The 20,807-nt window shown below is 36.2% G+C and overlaps 1 protein-coding gene across 1 annotated transcript in view; it reads right to left on the minus strand.

Moving 5' to 3' along the window:
- LOC136042802 (uncharacterized) overlaps positions 1-20,436 on the minus strand; it is a gene marked incomplete at both ends in the record, with an annotated part of 48,027 nt that extends 27,591 nt beyond the window's left edge. Inside the window, 2 exon segments of the mRNA XM_065727743.1 lie at positions 16,655-16,932; positions 20,221-20,436. Of these exon segments, the coding sequence (XP_065583815.1) occupies positions 16,655-16,932; positions 20,221-20,436 (494 nt within the window).
- Between the last annotated feature and the right edge of the window lie 371 nt (positions 20,437-20,807).

Raw genomic sequence — 20,807 nt, forward strand, 5'->3', positions numbered from 1 at the left:
CATGTGCTTCTCCCCCTAATTGAAACCCCTGTGGCATTTTAAGCTTACTTCAGATGAATGCAAATGAAATTTTTAAGGAATGAAATTCCAAGGTGGGACCCAGTATTGCTTAGAAACCATAGCTGTAGACAGTTCAATCCTAGTACAAATTTACCGCGGACAATTACGCTAGAAATATCCATGCGTAAAATTGAGTCGGCAAAGATAAAACCAAGACATAACAAGACTTCTGTATAGGAATTCCTGGAGAATTCCAAAGTGTAAAGCTTCCCCTGAAAAATTTTACCATCTGGAAACTTTCCTCCCAATGGAAAGTAATCACCGTGGAAAATACCGCCTGTAGACAATTTACACCCCTCCCCCCTCCCCAGCTGAAAATATATGCTCACCTCCCAATAAGACACACTAAACGCCACATATGGGATAATTTTATAACTTCAAAGAATTGAGGCCTATAAGCTTTACACGACAGCCCTATACCTCCATTCCACAACAGCCCTATCCATTCTTTTAATGAAATCCCCATCCCATCATTCCAACATCATCCAGCAAGTGTCTGTTACTTAATAGGAGGGTGGGGTTCTTTGGTTGTTACGTAAAAGAGAATATTCCCACCTTAACTTTATAGGGAAATGTCCCACTTTTGTTTTAAGCTGTTGAACATGCTAAAAAAAAATCGGACATTAAATCCCTAAGTTGATTACTTTTGCATGCCACCTTTAACTTGATACACTATGTGAAATCACACTGTCGTGTCACACTTTGACTGGCCCTCTGCCCCCATCCTGGGTCCCCCATCCTTCCTAAGACATTTCCCAGATATTTTATTATTTTAAATTATGCTTAACGTCTATTCATTCATGTTTTTGCAACCCAACCCTCTATGATAACCCATTTCGATTCATACCCCTGTGCCACACTATGACAAGTCATCAGGTAAGCTTTAGCACCCTTTTTTGTTCCTGTTATTCTTACATAGAATTTTCTTGTTAAAAAATACCGAATTAAATCCAACAGTTAATGTTTTAGCAATCCACCCCCAGACATGATGATCCCATGACATTCCGGGCCACTGTTGCAAACTCAAAAATGGAAGACGACACCATCTGGTGGAAATTTCAACTCCTAATAGTTTAAAAAAATTCCACAAAAATATTCGTATACACTAGAAATGATCATTTAAAATCAATGAAAAAATCCCCATAAGGCTTTCATCTTATGGCTCGTTTTAATTCAGGCCATCGTTGTAACATTCGACTAACCATTTGCACCACTGTGATACACATTATCACACCATTATCACACCAAGGATTTCCAATATATTTACAGCAAAAATAACCTTATAAATTCAAAAATTACCATTTCATTTATTTGAACAGCGGAAACTCGCAATCTCATTGTTAGATTGCGATATGTCTTTACATTTCACCCCCCCCCCCGCTGCTTATTTTCCAGTGATTTTGTAAAAAAAAATCAGTAGAAAAAATTTTCGTGAGTAAGCCTTTCCCATATTCTCACAACATGTAGAACACCAGAAGGAACCATAGACATCAAGACCAAACCGTAAAATTCCAGCCAAACTCAAGTAAATCATGATTAAACTGTAGAAATCGTGGAGAAATGGTGACGCGAGGAGGTGTTGGGGTGACGCGAAGCGCACTGTACTTTTATAATAATGTAGTATCAGTATTAGTGTTACTACGCCATTTTGGTGTTGATGACTGCAACAGTCACGAAATTGGCACTGTAATTTTGGGTTTAGCTTTTCATCACCTTTAGATATTTCCTTCGTAAATTGATTGAACTTATTTTTTCCCCAAAATATTTGAAGATGTTTTTGATCCGTCATGACCCTTCAAAGGATGACCAGGTGGCTAAGAAAGTAAACATTGTAAAAATGTATTTCATGTAATCTCTATTTTCTTGATCCTCTTGAGTTCCTGACTGACTTAATCCATTCGCTACACTTTTTTTTCGAAATATCAAAACTAATTATCTTAAATTCTGTCCAAGCTGACACGCAATTCTTATGTTTTTTACTACCATCATGATACTTCAATAGAGTAGAAATCTTTTTCCACTTACAAAAGTCAGTCTTGATGGAAGTCCTTTTCTTACAGTTTTTCCAGTCCTTAGGGCCCCACTAGATAAATGGCGTTGAGCAAAGCAAAAGACACAATCTAAATTATATGATCATTCAAACCAGTCGTAAGTCTGATAGTATAATGTACACTGAATTTCCATCCTTTAACAGCTCGAAACAGATATCTTTCAAGAATAGGTTGAGCTGGTTGGTCAGGACACATTGTAGAGATACCTTAGATATATTTGGGACTGCTAAAGAAATTTGCAATGAATTAGAGAATATAGGTAACTCTTTCATACTGACCTGGGACGTTTTTTGTTCCGCTTGTTTCTGAAAAAATTGTGCCAATTAGGGGAAACCATGTCGACTAACCCGACACTTTCCACTTACATTATTGCCGGTTTCTTGTAATGAGGTTTTTTCATTTTTCTACCTTTCAGCAGAAAAAAAGTCCAAAGTTTGTTTTTTTATTTTAATCATTGTTCCTTGCGGATTAACAACGACAAAAAGGATAAACTGACGAGCTGACACCGAGTTTTCTACGTTATCCTTGTGAGAGATTATGACGGCGGATAAGACAGTGGAGATTTTTTTTACACTTTTAAAACAAAGTATATTCTGGACTCTCGAAGATGAGAACAGAATTAACATTTGAAGTCAAAGTCATTAAAAAGTAACTGTAAAAAGTAGCTATCGGGAAAGTAATAGTGCTATTTAATAGTCCTAAATAAATGAAAAAAGTATGGAGATGAAAAATATAAGCAAAGAGATGAACAACAATATAAGGGTGAACTGCCTAGATTAGTATAGCGTATAGCTAAAACGCGAAATAGCTATTAAATAGAAATTAAATCTACGTTGCATAGGCAACGTGAGGTGTCGCGGCAACGTTTGTTTGGCTTTGCCGAGCAAAGTGTTGCTCACTTTTGTTTTGTTTCCTCGCTTCAATTAAACGCTGAAATTGCTAATCTGTAAGGATCATAAAATAAATAAGTCTCCTACATGTCTTACCACTGGAACTTATCATTCTTATCATCGTTCTTATCATCAAATACACCGGAAACAAATAATAGGTACAACAACTAGCCAAAGTTGCAAACCCTCCATTGCTGAAGAAAATTTTGATCCAACAGCTGACTGTTGCTTAAAACTCCCTTATATATCTCACAGTCGGTATCGGCCTATTTTGCTTTCGGCGTGTACCTTACTACTGAAGTTGTCAACTCCTTTAAACTTTCAAACTGGTATATCTCAAAAAGGAATTTTTCTACCAAAAAAAGGGATGACATTTACTTTGATCAGAATGCTGTAAAAAAATCCATGTGTCTTAGTTCAAAAGTTGACTTTTTATTACTGTAGGCCACGTTTCTAAAGTCATCACTTAGATAGGGTCAAAGGATAAACTGTTATTTCTACAGCGATGGGAGACTTTTTAAAGTTTTAAGAGGCAAGTCTGATACCATTTCTTTACATCAATTAATTTCTGAACGTTTTTACATCTTAATTTCTGAACGTTTTTGAATCAATGCATGTTTTGATTTTGGCTCTCCACAGAGGAATAATTAAAACGAAATTTGTATATTTATTTTTTTGGCTAAATGGCTTTCTCATAATTTTGATCGAATGATTTTGAGAAAAAAAGAGCGGGGGAGGAAGCCTAGTTGCCCTCCGATTTTCGGTTAATTAAAAAGGCAACTAGAACTTTGAATTTTTTACGAATCTTTTTATAAGTAAAAGATATACGTCACTTATGAATTAGCTTACGTAAAGAACTTTTGTATTCTCATGTTTCTATTACATATATGAGGGGGTTCGCCCCCTCCTCAGTACCTCGCTCTTTACACTAAAGCTTAAATTTTGTCCCAATTCATTAAGAATGACCCCTGAATAACAAAAGCCGCAGAATAAATAGTTGAAATTACTAAAAATACTTTAGCGTAAACAGCAAGGTATTAGGAGGAGGTGAGCCCCTCATACGGGTTAGAATTTCTGTTCGTTTTAAGTTTTAATGCTGCTGCTTACTTCCAGCTGAAAAAAAAACTTTTTCATATTTATTTTTTCATTGTTTTTTTCTTAGTAATGCTAGTCCTCGATGGAAAGCTCCCCCAGCATATCCCCCTCTTCTCAACCCCGGCCTCCAACCAAAAAATCCTCCTGAAAACGCCTGTACACTTCCGAAACCATTACTATATGTAAGCACTGGTCAAAGTTTTGAACTTGTAACCCCTCCCACGGGGACTATGGCGGAGTAAGTCGTCCCTAAAGACATATTTATAAGGTTCAACAACTACGCAGAATACCATGGCTATCTCAGAATTTGGATCCGTTGACTCTGGGAAAATAATTAGCGTGGGAGGGGGCCTAGGTGCCCTCCAATTTTTTGGTCACTTAAACAGGGCACTAGAACTTTTCATTTTCGTTCGAATGAGCCCTCTCACAACATTCTAGGACAACTGGGTCGATACGATCACCCCTGGGGAAAAAAACAAACAAAAAAACAAACAAACAAATAAACACGCATCCGTGATCTGCCTTTTGGCAAAAATATAAAATTCCACATTTTTGTAGATAGGAGCTTGAAACTTCTACAGTAGGGTTCTCTGATACGTTGAATATGATGTTGTGATTTTCGTTAAGATTCTATGACTTTTAGGGGCCCTATTTATATGACCCTATTTTCTAAAATAACGCAAATTTTCTCAGGCTCGTAACTTTTGTTGGGCAAGACTAAACTTGATGAAATCTATATATTTAAAATCAGCATTAAAATGCAATTCTTTTGATCTATTTTTAAAGTTTTGGTTACTATTGAGCCTGGTCGCTCCTTACTACAGTTCGTTACCACGAACTGTTTGATCCCAAATGCGAAAAACCGAATAGTAAACTCAGCTGTAATCATGAACTAAAATGGGCAGAAACAATAGATGGCAGTACTTTTGGAGCCATGGGAAAATGCCACTTTTTTGTTTCAGTAAATTTTTCTATTCATCACTCAAAGAAGATATATTGGCAGTGGGGCTGGGTAACTGCCGCATATGTTTAATGCTTATAGATTTTAGTCCATCTTTAATTTTAAACTCGTGCCTGCCTGCTTGCCTGCTAGAACGGAGCTTTCCACTCGAAAGCCGAACCATGGTTAGATGAAACGAAAGTTTGACTGCATAATTTCAGATAGTTCTCTCTGAAATAGGCTATATAACTCCACTTCACTTCACATATATAGGCTCTGGCTCAAGGACAAGCAAAAACAATCCTTTTGACCCTAGGCAAGAGTTCTACAAAGCATTCCGAAATACAAAGTCGTATTCATCAATCCGGCCTAAGGTCCACACTTTCCGTAAACACTGCAGAAGTTAGACCCTTACCACTTTCTATGAATTAGCTGAAATCGGGGTGCTAGGAACAAAAAAACACGACAAAACCAAAGTATTGCTCTCGCAACACAGTAACAACGTCTTTTTCTAAATCTAGGGGTTATTCTCCATGTGCCTATCCCCCTAATTGAAACCCCTGTGGCATTTTAAGCTTACTTTAGATGAATGCAAATGCATTTCAACTCCTAATAGTTTAAAAAAAATTCCACAAAAATATTCGTATACACTAGAAATGATCATTTAAAATCAATGAAAAAATCCCCATAAGGCTTTCATCTTATGGCTCGTTTTAATTCAGGCCATCGTTGTAACATTCGACTAACCATTTGCACCACTGTGATACACATTATCACACCATTATCACACCAAGGATTCCCAATATATTTACAGCAAAAATAACCTTATAAATTCGAAAATTACCATTTCATTTATTTGAACAGCGGAAACTCGCAATCTCATTGTTAGATTGCGATATTTCTTTACATTTTACCCCCCCCCCCCCCGCTGCTTATTTTCCAGTGATTTTGTAAAAAAAAATCAGTAGAAAAAATTTTCGTGAGTAAGCCTTTCCCATATTCTCACAACATGTAGAACACCAGAAGGAACCATAGACATCAAGACCAAACCGTAAAATTCCAGCCAAACTCAAGTAAATCATGATTAAACTGTAGAAATCGTGGAGAAACTCTAAAATCAAGAGCAATTCACAAGAATCAAAGCCAGAACCTAAAAATCCGAATGAATTCATAAGAATAAAGACCAAACTGGGGATAAAACACACACAAAGGATTACACACAAACACACAGAGTCAGACACACAATAAACACATGGACACACACAGAGACATGTCAAACGGGGCTTGGTCATACAAGCTTGGTGGGAGAGAGACAAAAACACACAAAAAATACAAAGTCAAATGCTCAAATACACTGTTGGTCACGCAAAAAACAAAAAGATGTACACTGAAAGACTTAAATAGACACTCAATAACACAGGCACTCTAGAAAAGAGACAACACCACAAACAAACACACAAAGTCAGACACACACAGACACAAAGTTAGACACAGAGACAAGCAAACAGTCCCACTGGTAGGGTAAGAGAGAGACAAGAAAACATAAAAACGCAAAGTCAGATGCACAAACACAGAGATTCAGTCACTCAAAAACATAAAGACATACACAGAAACATACAAAAAGACACCCAGTCAAACATGCATGGTGAGAGAGAGAGACAATAAAACAAACAAAAACTAAAGTTCAACTCACAAACACACAGAATTAGATACACAAAACCACAAACAAACATTGAAACGCTTGATGAGCCACTCAGTCGCTCAGACACTCTGAGAGAGAGATAAAAACACAAACAAAACACAAAGTCAGACCAACAAATACACAGAGTCAAACAAACAAAAAGACAGAAAAAACACACAAACAGACAATCAGTCACACTGGCAGGATGAAAGAGAGAAAAAAAACACAACAGCACAAAGTCAGACATTAACAAACACAAAGACAGTCACGAAGACATGCAAACAGACGCTCAGTCACATGGGTATGCTTGGATAGAGACAATAAACACACACAAAAACGCAAAGTCACACCACCACAAAGAGTCAGACACAAAAAATAGACACCGAAACACGCAAACAGATACTCAGTAACAAAATCGTGGTGAGAGACAAACAAAATCATGGTGAGAGACAAACGCATAGTCAGACACACAAAAACCCAAACACAGAGACAAAAAAAGAGATGCTCAGTCACACAGGCACTGTGAGAGAGAGGGAGAGAAAAGCAAAAAAACACAAACTCAGACATAAAAATACATAACACAAGAATATTATTGTTGGGATAAAATAATGCACACAAAACGCAAAATCAGAAACACAAACAAACAGAGCCAGACAGATAAAAACACAAAGACGGACAGAGTTACAAACAAACGGACGCTCAGTCACACAGGCACGGTGGGAGAGAGAAAATAACACAGAAAACACCCGAATTCAGACATGCAAACACACAGAGTCAGACACAAGAAAATAAAGATGCAGACACGCAGAAACCAAGTCAGACACATAAACACACAGAATCAGACACAAAAAACAACAAAGAAAGACACAGAGACATGCAAAAAGATGTTGATTCACACAGGCACGGGGAGAGAGAGAAATAAAAGCACACGAAAAACACAAAGTTAGGTATACAGACATACAAACACAGAAACTTAGTCAGAGAGAGATAAAAACATACACAATAATGCAAAGTTCGAGACACAAATACGCAGAGTCAGACATGGATAAAAAGAAAGAGACAAGCAAACAGACGCTCAGTCACACAAGCACGGTGATAGGGTGAAAATAATACATATGAAACACAAAGTCAGGCACACAAACACACAGAGTCGGACAAAGAAGACACAGAGATATACACAGATAAAACGAATAAAGATTCTAAGTGACACAGGCAGGGTGAGAGAGGGTAAAACATACACACAAACACAGTCACACACACAAGCACACATAATCAAACACACAAAAACACAAAGATAGACACAGAGACATGCAAACAGACGCTCTGTCACACAGGCACAGTAGGAGGGGGATATAAAACACAATAGAAAACATACAGTGAGACATAAAAAACAAAGAGTCAAACACTCAAAAATACAAAGACTGACAGTGAGGCAAGCAAACAGACGCCCAGTCACGCAACCATGATGAGAGAGAGACTAAAAACCCACACACAAAAACACAAAGTCGGACAAACAAAACTCACAAACGCACAGAGACAGACAAAGAAAAAAATTAAGAGAAACACGCAGACATGCAAACAGATGCCCATTCACTCGGGCATGGTGGGAGAGAGACAAAACATATACACAAAAAAAAATACAAAACCAGACACACAAAAACACAGAATCAGACAGACAAATAAATACACAGAGACATGTAAACAGACTTTCAGTCACACAGATACAGTGGGAAAACAGAAAAGTCAATGAGAGAGAGACAAAAACACACAAAAATGCAAAGTCGGACAGACAAACACAGAGTCAGACACAAAAACACTGAGACAGACACAGGGACACGCAAATACATGCTTAGTCACACAGGCATGGTGAGAGAGACAAAAACACACACAAAAGCAAAGCCAAACACACGAACACACATATTCAAACACAAAAATATGCAAAGACAGATACAGAGACATGCAAACAGACGCTCAATTACACAGGCAAGGTAGAAGGGAGATAAGAAACATAGAAAAAAGCCAACTGTCAGATACATAGCCCACATTACATAAACCCACAAGACAGACACATATGCATGCAAACAGACGCTCAGTCACGCAAACATTGTGAGAGAGAGACTAAAAACCCAAACACAAAAACACAAAGTCAGACACACAAAAGCCAGAAACACAATGAGTCAGACACACAAAAACACAAAGACAGACACAGTGATATTCAAACAGACGTTCAGTCACACAGGTATGGTGGGAGGGAGACAAAGACACAATCGATAAAATACAAAGTCAGACACAAAAACACACAGAGTCAGGTACACAAAGACGGATATAGAGACATGCAAACAAACGTTCAGTCACACAAGCAGGGTAGAAGAGAGGAAAAAAACACACACACACACAGACACACAAACACGTAGTGAGACACACAGAAACAAAGAGTCAGTTACAAAAAAAAGACAGTCTCTGACACATGTAAACATAAGCTCTGTCACACAGGAACGGCCACAAGACAGACACATAGGCATGCAAACAGACGCTCAGTCACGCAAGCATTGTGAGAGAGAGACTAAAAACCCAAACACAAAAAACAGAAAGTCAAACACACAAAACCCAGAATTACAATGAGTCAGATACACAAAAACACAAAGACAGACACAGTGATATGCAAACAGACGTTCAGTCACACAGGCATGGAGGGAGGGAGACAAAAACACAATCAAGAAATAACAAAGTCAGACTCAAAAACACACAGAGTCAGGTACACAAAGACGGATATAGAGACATGCTAACAGACGTTCAGTCACACAAGCACGGTAGGAGAAAGGCAAAAAACACACACACACACAAAAACACGTGGTGAGACACACAAAAACAAAAATCCAGTTACAAAAAAAGCAAAGACAGTCACTGAGACATACGAATATACGCTCAATCACCCAGGAACGGTGAGAGAGAGATAGAAAAACACACAAAACTATGAAGTCAGACAGACAAACAGACCGAGTCAGACACACGAAAACAAAAAAAGAGAAACATAGAGACATGCAAATAGAAGCTCAGTCACACAAGCACGATTGGAGAGGGACATAAAATAAACAAAAGTACAAAGTCAGAAACACAAACACACAGAGTTAGACACACAGGGACGGTGGGAGACAAAAAAACAAAGTCAGAGACACAAACACAGAGTCAGACACACTCAAAACAAAGACAGACATTCACCCTTTTTCTTACATTCTAGTAGGCTAAGATAATCTAACCTAACCTACAGAGGAAAGGTCAGAATAAGTTAGGTAATATAACGAGCCATCAAACCTAACTTAAACTAATGTACCCTGTGCTGGCTATGTTAAAACTAGCCTACTAGTATGCAAAAAGAGTGAGTGTTTGCCTCTGTGTTTTCGTGTGTCTGACTCTGTGTGTTTGTGTGTCTAGCCTTGTGTTTTTGTGTGTGCATATTGTCTCTCTCCCATCGTGCCCTTAGATTGTCCCTGTGTGTTTGTCTCTGTGTCTGTATTTGCGTTTTTTACGTCTGACTCTGTCTGTTTACGTGTTTGTGTGTCTGACTCTGTGTTTTGTGTGTGGTTTCTGTCACTCTCCCATCGTGCTTGTGTGACTGAGCATTTGTTTGCATGTCTCTTTGTCTGTTATTGCGTTTTCGTCTGTCTAACTATGTATGTTTGCGTGTCCGACTTGGTGTATTTGTTAGTGTTTTTTGTCTCTTTTCCACCTGTTCTGTGTGATTCGGAGTCTATTTACATTTCTCTATGTCTGTTTTTGCACTTTTGAGTGTCTGACTTTGTGTGTTTTTGTGTCTGAGATTGTGTTTTTTTTTCTCCCTCCCACCATTCCTGTGTGACTGAACATGATTTTTGCCTGTCTCCGTGTCTTTCTTTGTGTTTTTGTGCGTTCAGCTTAAACCTGATTTCTTGTGACTAAATGTTAGGTTTCAGTCCCCCCCCCACCACCGAAAAATTCATTTAACAACTCCCTCCTTAACTTGAAGCTGTAGAACATGTTATTCTAAGCAATTCACGCCACTATGGCAATATGTGGCTACCCATTGCACCCCTCTGTTACATATTATCATTTCTATGACATTTTTACCAGAAATTTTCATGATCAAAATATGATATAAATTCATTCGTTTATATTTTTGCAACCCAGCCCTCCGTTATACATCGTCTCAATTCATGTTACTCTGCCAAACTATGACTGGCCCGCTTGTATCTTCTGGCGGCTTTTATTGTTTCAAAGAAATTTTTCAGATGTTTTCTTGCTAAAATCATGCATTAATTCCATTGGTCAATGTGTTTGCAAGCCATGTCTCTTTGTGTGTCTCCCTACTTAACTTGAAACTGTAGAACATGTTATTCTAAGCAATTCACGCCACTATGGCAATATGTGGCTACCCATTGCACCCCTCTGTTACATATTATCATTTCTATGACATTTTTACCAGAAATTTTCATGATCAAAATATGATACAAATTCATTCGTATACATTTTTGCAACCCAACCCTCCGTTATACATCATCTCAATTCATGTTACCCTGCCAAACTATGGTTGGCCCGCTTGTATCTTCTGGCGGCTTTTATTGTTTCAAAGAAATTTTTTTAGATATTTTCTTGCTAAAATCATGCATTAATTCCATTGGTCAATATGTTTGCAAGCCATCCTCAATTTGATACATCATGTCAATTCCCACCATCGTGCCACACCACGACTAGCCCTCTGCCCCCTTCATCATTCATCATCAAAAGCATTTTCTGGATGTTATCTTGTGAAAAACCCTGCATTAGATCCATTCCTTCATGAATTTGCAACCCAACTCTCCGTGATACACCATGTCAATTCACACCACAGTAACATACTATAACTAGCCCTCTGACAAGCTTTAGCACCCCCTCGTCATTCCTAACGCATTTAACAGATTTTTTTGTTGAAAATTTTGCTTGAAGTCTATTGATTCATGCTTTCACAAACCAGCCCTCCCTGATACATTATGTCAATTCAAACTATTACTGGCCATATAACACCCTTAGCACCCTTCATCATTCCTGAGACATTTTCCAGATATTTTATTGCTAAAAATCACGCAATAAATCCAATTATTCATGTATTAGCTATCCACACCCAAACATGATGCCCCATAACAATTAACTCCACTTTGGCAAACTATAAATGACACTCAACTTCATCTAGCACAGATTATCACTTCTAAGGTTTTTTAGCCATTTCCCAACAATTATATTCGTTTACACTAGAGTGGATCATTTAAACTTAAAGTAAAATCCCCATTATGGTTTCTACTAATGACTTCTGACAATTGACGCCACCATTGTGATGTGTGATTGAACCCTTTGATACAAATTATCAAACCTAAGGGTTTTTCAAGCTGTTTCTTGCAAAAATAACATTTTAAACTAAAAATGACCATTGTATTTTTGTGAACAGCAGAAACTTACCACTTTATGGTTAGATTGCGATGTTTTTTTACATTTCATCCGCCCCCCTTCTCCTTATACTCCTGTGTTTTTTGTTAAAAAAAATCCTCTTTATTGTTAAAACATACATCGAATTTAAAATGTTTTCTTGAACAGGCCTTTACATTATTCCTAAAACATGTAGAAACTAGAGCAAACAATAGACATCAAGACGAAAACGTAAAAACCCAGGTAAACTCATATAAATCATGGCCAAACTCTAAAAATAGTGACGAACTTCTAAAATCACGACCAACATAATAGTAATCATAACCAGACCCTAAAAATTAAGAGGAATTCCTAAGAATCAAGACCAAACTGGAGACAAAGACATATTCAAAACCAAAAAGTCTTACACACAAATACACAGAGTCAGACAAACAAAATAACACAAAGAGAGACACAGAGGAATGTAAACAGAGGCCCTGTCAAAAAAGGACGGTGGAAGACATACAAAAACTCAAACACAAAAAACAAAGTTAAACACAAAAACCCAAAGAGTCAGACAAATACAAAATATAAAGACAAAAACAGAAACGCGCAAGTGGAAACTTAGTCAAACGGGTCCGCTCGGAGAAAGACACAAAACACAAAGTTAGACACAAAACACGCAAATTCGCAAATATGAAAACACAAAGACAGACACAGAAACATGCAAATAGCCATGTCACTTAGGAAAACTGGGAGAGAGACAAAAACACAAACTAAAACACAAAGTAAGACAAACAAAAAACAGAAAGGCAGACTTAGGGACATTCAAACAGATGCTCAGTCACAAAATTTACGCTGGGAGAGAGATAAAAACACACACACCAAAACGCAAAATTAGACGAACAAACAAACAGAGTCAGACACAAGAACATACAAAGATAGACACGGAGTCATGAAAACAGAAGACCAGTCAAACGAGTATGGTGAGATAAAGACAAAAATACCAGAAATGTAAAGTCAGACACACAAACACACCGATTCAGACAAACAAAAACGCAAAAATGGACACAAAAATAGTCAAATGGATTTTCAGTTAAACAAGCACGAAGAGAGAGAGAGACAAAAACACATATAAAAACACAAAGTCAGACACAAAAACACACAGAGTCACGCAAAGAGACGCTCAGTCACAGCCGCTGGAGGGGGCCGAAATACACACAAAATAACGCAAAGTCAGACATACTAACACACAGTCAGACACATGAAAATACAAAGACAAACACGGATACATGCAATAGACTCTCAGATACACAGGTGCGGTCAGATAGAGACAAAAACAAACACAAAATCACAAATTCAGACACGTAAGCACATATAGTCAGACACACAAAAAACACAAAGACAGGCACAGATACATTCAAGCATATTCTCAGTCACACAAGCACAGTAGGAGAGAGCAAAAAAACAGATAAAAACAAACAGTTAGGTACAAAAATTGATAGAGTCAGACACACAAAGACAGACACAGAGAAATACAAACAGGCACTCAGTCCTACACGTAAGCTGGTAGAGATTCAAAAAGTGCACAAAAAGTGAAAGTGAGGCACCCAAACACACAGAGTCAGGCACATGAAAACACAAGGACAGACACATAGAAATGCAAACAAATACCAAGTCACACACGCAAGTTGAGAGATAGACAAAACACACACAAACCCAAAGTCAGACATATAAAAACACACAGAGCCAGACACAAAAAACACAGAGATAGATGGGAAAAATGGAAGAAGATACTCAATCACACAAAGATGGTGGGACAACAGAGAAAAAAACATAGCTAGGCACACAAAACACACAGTTAGACACACAAAAACTTAAAGACATAGACAACGACATGCAAACAGATGCTCAGTCACACATGCATGGTCAGAGAGAGAGAAAAAGCACACAAAACACAAAGTCAGACATACAAACCCAAATACATAGTGAGAGAGAAACAAAAACACACACAAAAAAGCAAAGTCAGACACACAAACGCGCAGAGTCAAAGACAAGAAAACACAAAGACAGCCACAGAGACAAACAAACAGACGCTCAGTCACACATGCATGGTGGGAGAGAGATAAAAACACATAAAAAGCGAGAAGTCAGAAGCACAAACACAAAGATTCAGACACACAAAAACCTAAAGATATACACAGAGACATGCAAACAACTGCTAAGGCATACAGGCACGGTCAAAGAGAGACGAAAAACACAAAAATAGTAAGTCAGACACACAAATGCACAGAATAAGACACCAAAAACACAAAACAAACATGAAGACAAGCAAACAAACGCTCAGTCACACAGGCACGATGGAAGAGAGAAAAAACACATACAAAAACCACAAAGTCAGACACGCAAACACTCAAACACATACACAGTTACAGGTAAACAGATGGTCAGTCACAAATGCACGGAGAGAGAAAGAGAGAGAGAGAGAGAGAGAGAGAGAGAGAGAGAGAGAGAGAGAGAGAGAGTGAGAGAGCGAGAGAGAGAAAAAACACACAAAAATATAGCCAGACACACTAACACACATGATTATCTCTAACATGTAAGGTTTTTTATTTAAAAAAAAAATTTATACCAAAAATCCACTATTACACGGCTCGGTGATAACGCCTGGGAAACTTACAAGCACACTAATCGTTCTAGTATGCGCAAACAGGATATGCTCCTTGCGTGCTATAGATTATCATGTAAAATTTATTAGCCAAACCAAAATATTAGAAAGGGCTTCAAATATTGCAAAGACGAAATTCCCTTCGAATTCTAATGTGGACAAAAATCTGTAGATAGTAAGCATTCCCTGAGAAAAAAATCTTGACAAAAATGAAATTTCAAAGAACGCCTTGAAAAAAAACGCCGTGAAAGAAAATGAAATCTCTTAAAGTATTACGTAACATCCCACATTTACATCGCAATTACGTAGCACCCACATACGTGCCGCCATTTCATCGTTCCCAATATATCTACCAAGTCACGTAAAATTAGCTCACCCCAAAAATATATTAAGTCACTCAAGATTGTGTCACATCCCATGTGTTCTCCGTTATTACGTAACCACGACGTGTGTTTGCCCCTCTGTTATAACTGGGACTGTACCACCTGACTAACAGACTCTCTCAAACACTGTTACATAACACCCCAAACACTATTGCACGACCACCAAAGTAAATAAATTATATTGTGTAACACACACCAGCCTCTTGAGAAAAACAATCCCTATATGTAACAGCCAAAGAATCTCCCCCATATGACGGAACACGTACTTGCTGGTTGTCCTCAGAATGATGGGATAGGGTTCTCATAAAAAGCAGGGAAAGGAATGTCTTGGAATGGAGGAGTAGGGCTGTCGCAGGTCTCAGAATAGAGGTCTCAGAATACCTCCCTCCAGGGGTTTTGGTGGTATTGATATTTCCAATTGCATATTTATTTAGCCTTTAAACAATGTTGAACAAAATGGCTATATCAAAATTTTGATGGTATGTTTTTGAGGAATGAAAGGAAAGGGAGAGGGCCTAGTTATCTTCCATTTTTTTCGTCACTTAAAAACGGCCTTATAACGTTTAATTTTGTTTTGGTGAGCGCTCATTCAATATTCTAGGACCACTCTGTCAATATGATTAGCCTTGGAAAAAAACAAATAAACATGCTTCCATAATCTTTCTTCTGGTAAAAAAAAAACAAAATTCCACATTTTAGCAAATAGGACTTTTAAACCTCTACAGAATTGTTCTACGATATACTTGATGCAATGATGTGGCATTTCTTCCTTTTTTTCCAAAATCAGGCAAATTTTCTCAGGCTCGTCAGCTTAATCAGCATTTAAGTCAGCATTAAAATTGGATTCTTTGGATATATTTATTGTTATCAAAATAGCGTTTTTGGTATCGATTACTGTTAGACCGGGTCGCTCCTTAGTTTTGAGCCAGACCACTCTTTGATATGGTTATTTGTACGCAAGAGGTAATGAGTTAGTGTCATAGTTTTTCGTACAGTATTTGTTACAGTTAAAAATAAGAAGAACACCCAAACATTTCTATAGTGTTTTTTTATATTATTATTTGTTATAGATAACTTCGAAGACCACACTGCCTTTCCATGACAAAAGTAAATTTGAACTATTTTGAACTGTTTTACTTTCATTATTTGTTAAAGCCAGATTTTTAAATTGATCTACAGCCTTATGTCATTTTTAGGTGTTTCTGCTAACCCGTTTTTCATTTATGTAGATCGTCATGTGAAGTAATATTTTGTATTTATTCGACATTTGTCTTTTTTTCTTTCCTTTGTTTGTTTGTTTATTAGTTTTTCTTTATTGGTGTTTTTTCTTTATTAGTGTTTTTTTCTTTATTAGTATTTATCTGTAGTGTTTTCCTTGTATTTTTTTCATTAGTCTGATTGTAAAGTGAGTAATAAAACACATTCATTCATTTACAGTGACAGAAAACAACTTTGTTGACTTAATGATACTTACAAATTTGAGAGCGCTTTTCTTCAGTCTTAAATATCGATAAGATGTTTTGTCTGCCAGATCATCATACCAAGGAGCATCATTTCGTAGTAAAAACGTAGCTATGTATACACTTTCGTCAATATCTTGAATGGATATGCAAGTACCTGATTTGGACATGATGAAATTTTCCTTGCAGTCACAAGATAGGTCTTTATATAAATTTGGAACACAAGCTCCATTTACAAGTTGGCATAGCTTATGATGATATCGTAGACACTGAGGCTGATTTTTTTTTGAACCTAAAAATTATAAGAACCTTAAGAACAATATCATTCTAATAATAGTTCTCAAATAAAAATTAAAATTGACAATAATAGTTTTTATTAGCGGTAGTTATTATTAGTAGTTTTATAAGTTCTTAGCATGGTGGTTTGTTGTTTAACCCTTAGTAGATTGTCATCCTACTGCCCAGGTCTGATCAAGGGTGGTTCTTACCTGAGCTCCTTCCGTCTAGCCAAAATATAAAAAGTCAAAATGAAGCACAAACATAAAAGGTTTTCTGTGACAGAGCCCCACTCGCCTTCCTCAAAAATGGGTTTACTCAGCTTCGAGCAAAATCTTATTTAGTCCACTAAATGTGAAATGAATTTTTCAATTTCCTGAGAGGTCTTTAAGCACAAATGCCTAATTTCATTAAAATACAGTTCTCTAACAATTATCAATTAAGCTGTTTTAAAAACTTAAAGTGAAGTCTATAATAACTCACCCAAGTATTATGTGTCAGTTTGGTCTTTCTACATAACTACCCTCCCACCGTTAAAAACAACTTACGTTTATATATACTTTTTACCTGGTCGAGTGTTAATTAATGATGGTAAAATGATTTTTTTTCCTTTTCTTTTTCTTTTTTTCTGTAAATAGTATGCAAGGAATATCAAATATCGACTATGGTATTTAAAAAGTTGTTTTCACAATATTAGCTTTGCATGACCACTAAAACATTAAATAGGACTTTTTTGAACTTGAAGAGTTTTTATCTCGAGCAGTCTGTAGACGAAAAAAGGGCCTAAGTCTTAAAAACAGTTTAATTTAAAACGGTCCTTCTCATACTTTTTCTGAATTATGAAAAGAAAAGCAATGTAGTTTTATTGATTTCAGTCTCAGTGTTTTACACCATATTTAATGATTTTTCAAAAAATCTAAGCAGTTGGTGGGTTAAAAAGAGAAGTAGGTGCATCATTAACGATCTGGAAATTATAATACATCTATATATATAAAAATAAGTTGTCTGTGTGTGGATCTGTGGATCTGTGGATCAGGTGACGTCATGTTTGTTCGCATATGACGTCTGAATTATTTCACACTAATACAAAAGAAGAAAAAAACTAAAAAAGGTAAAAACTACAAAAAAAACTAAAAAGAAAAAAAAACTAAAAAAGCTAAAAAACTAAAAAAACTAAAAAAAGGTAAAAATCTAATAACTAAAAAAAAACTGAAAAAAATAAAAAAAGGCAAAAACTACAAAAAAAATAAAAACTAATAAAAAAACTAAAAAAGCTAAAAAACTAAAAAAACTAAAAAAAACTAAAAAAAGGTAAAAAACTAAAAAAAACTAAAAACTAAAAAAGAAAAAAACTAAAAAAAAGGAAAAAACTGAAAAATAAAAGAGAAAAAGAAAACTAAAAAAATATGAATAAATATATATAAAAATAAGTTGTTTGTGGGTTATGTCTGTCTGTCTGTCTGTCGAGTGACGTCGTGTTTGTCCGCATATGACGTCTGAATTACTTCACACTAATACAAAAGAAGAAAAAAAACTAAAAAAGGTAAAAACTACAAAAAAAACTAAAAAGAAAAAAAACTAAAAAAGCTAAAAAACTAAAAAAAACTAAAAAAAAGGTAAAAAACTAAAAACTAAAAAAAACTGAAAAAACTAAAATAAAGGCAAAAACTAAAAAAAAAACTAAAAACTAATAAAAAAACTAAAAAAGCTAAAAAACTAAAAAAACTAAAAAAACTAAAAAAAGGTAAAAAACAAAAAAAAACTAAAAACTAAAAAAGAAAAAACTAAAAAAAAAGGAAAAAACTGAAAAATAAGAGAAAAAGAAAACTAAAAAAATATTAATAAATATAAAAAATATAAATATAAATATAATATAAATTAGCAATCAACAAAGCACCGAGACACAAATGACGACCGGGACACAGGGAGTATAAATGACGACCAGGACATAAGTAAAAAAAAAACTAAATAAACTAAAAAAATGGTAAAAACTACAAAAAAACTAAAAACTAATAAAAAAACTAAAAAATCTAAAAATCTAAATAAACTAAAAAAGAAAAAAAAAAGAAAAAAGGAAAAAAATAAAGGAGAAAAACAAAACTAAAAAACGAATGTATATACAGACCGGGACACCGGGATACAAATGACGACCGGGACACAGGGAATATAAATGACGACCGGGACACAGGGACACAACTACAATGGGGACGCCGGGGGGCACAGGGGGATATAAATGACGACCGGGACACCGGGACACAAGGAATATAAATGACGCCCGGGAAACTCAAAGAGAAATCACAGACTGGAACACCGGGACACAAATGACGACCGGGACACAGGGAATATAAATGACGACCGGGACACAGGGACATAACTACAAAGGGGACGCCGGGGTGCACAGGGGGATATATAAATGACGATGGCGACTCAGGGAATGGTCGATTAGCAATCACCATCAACAAAGCTCAAGGGCAATCATTAGAATCATGAGGTATAGATCTGAATACGGATTGTTTTCCCATGGACCATTATATGTTGCATGTTCAAGAGTCGGTAAACCTGACAATCTATTTATATGCACAGACAATGGGACAGCAAAGAATGTTGTATATTCGCAAGTTTTACGTAGTTAAAAATATATATATATATATATATATATATATATATATATATATATATATATATATATATATATATCTATATTCACAGGTGGGATATAGGGACACAACTACAATGGCGCGTAACTAATATGGCGCGTAACGACTTACGCGCGCGGGGGGGCTTGGGGGGGCGCGAAGCGCCCCCACCAACTAGGTGTTGGGGTGGCGCGAAGCGCCACCCCAACAGCTAGTACTATATAATATCCTTTGTTCATGCGTGGAATTAAAATTCTTGGCATTGGACATTAATAGGCCACCTAAGTATATTTACCAAAAAAGAAATGGGATATAACTGTTTTAAATATTTGTTAACTGGACAGGAACAAACATAGAACAGACATGCATAACATGTATAGAACAAACATAAAACATAATACAGTTTTCATAGAATAAATATAATACAGCGAAAAATGTATTCTTGAACGAATAGCATGAAGTCAAGGTTGATGTTGAACTTATCATAATTCGGGGCATTTTTGTGATTAAAGTTTTGTCATATAAAATATTTATTTTTTTAATTAATGAGAAAAACCGAATCATAGTCATGAAAAAATGGATGTTTTTCTGACTATACAGGAAGTGGTACTGCTTAGATGTCCTACTAAAGGAAATAGTGCCATGCTTGAGCTAAATATAAAACTTACCTTTTAAGATCCTTTCTAATTCATCACTTTCGTCAAAATCACTTTGTGCATCAGACATCGTAAGTTCATCATCTTTGTTAGTTTCTTTAACCATTTGAAAATGAAGTGGCATTGGCAGGTCTGAGCAATCAGTAGAATTCTCTTTACATGTACACAAGGTGGACCCTTGGGGATTACAAATATGATTTTGACCGCAAACAGAGCACTCTGCTTCATCTACAATTGAGAATATTGAGTAACAGTAGAATACTGATTAATTAGAAAATATATTAGCCAATGAAATAACACTTTTCCATTTTGTTGTGTTTATAAGAATTATGGGAAACGGTCTTTTCAATTTCACTGTTCTTGGCGTATAATTTGAGGAAGTTTTCCAATGAGTTGGGGATACTTTTGTTTATGAATTTTTTCAAAGTTTGTTTTGTTGTTTCACATGACTTAGAGTACGGACTCTTTATAGAGTTGAGAGCTTGACTGTGGTTATAATTTCTTTAATATAAAGTTTTCTCTGATTTATTATTTTTTGGATTGATCAAACTCAGATTTTGCCACGTCTCATATCGCTGGCCCTTTATATACATAAAACT

Source organism: Artemia franciscana, unplaced genomic scaffold (genome assembly GCF_032884065.1).
Source record: "Artemia franciscana unplaced genomic scaffold, ASM3288406v1 Scaffold_2056, whole genome shotgun sequence".
Taxonomy (NCBI): Eukaryota; Metazoa; Arthropoda; class Branchiopoda; order Anostraca; family Artemiidae; genus Artemia; species Artemia franciscana.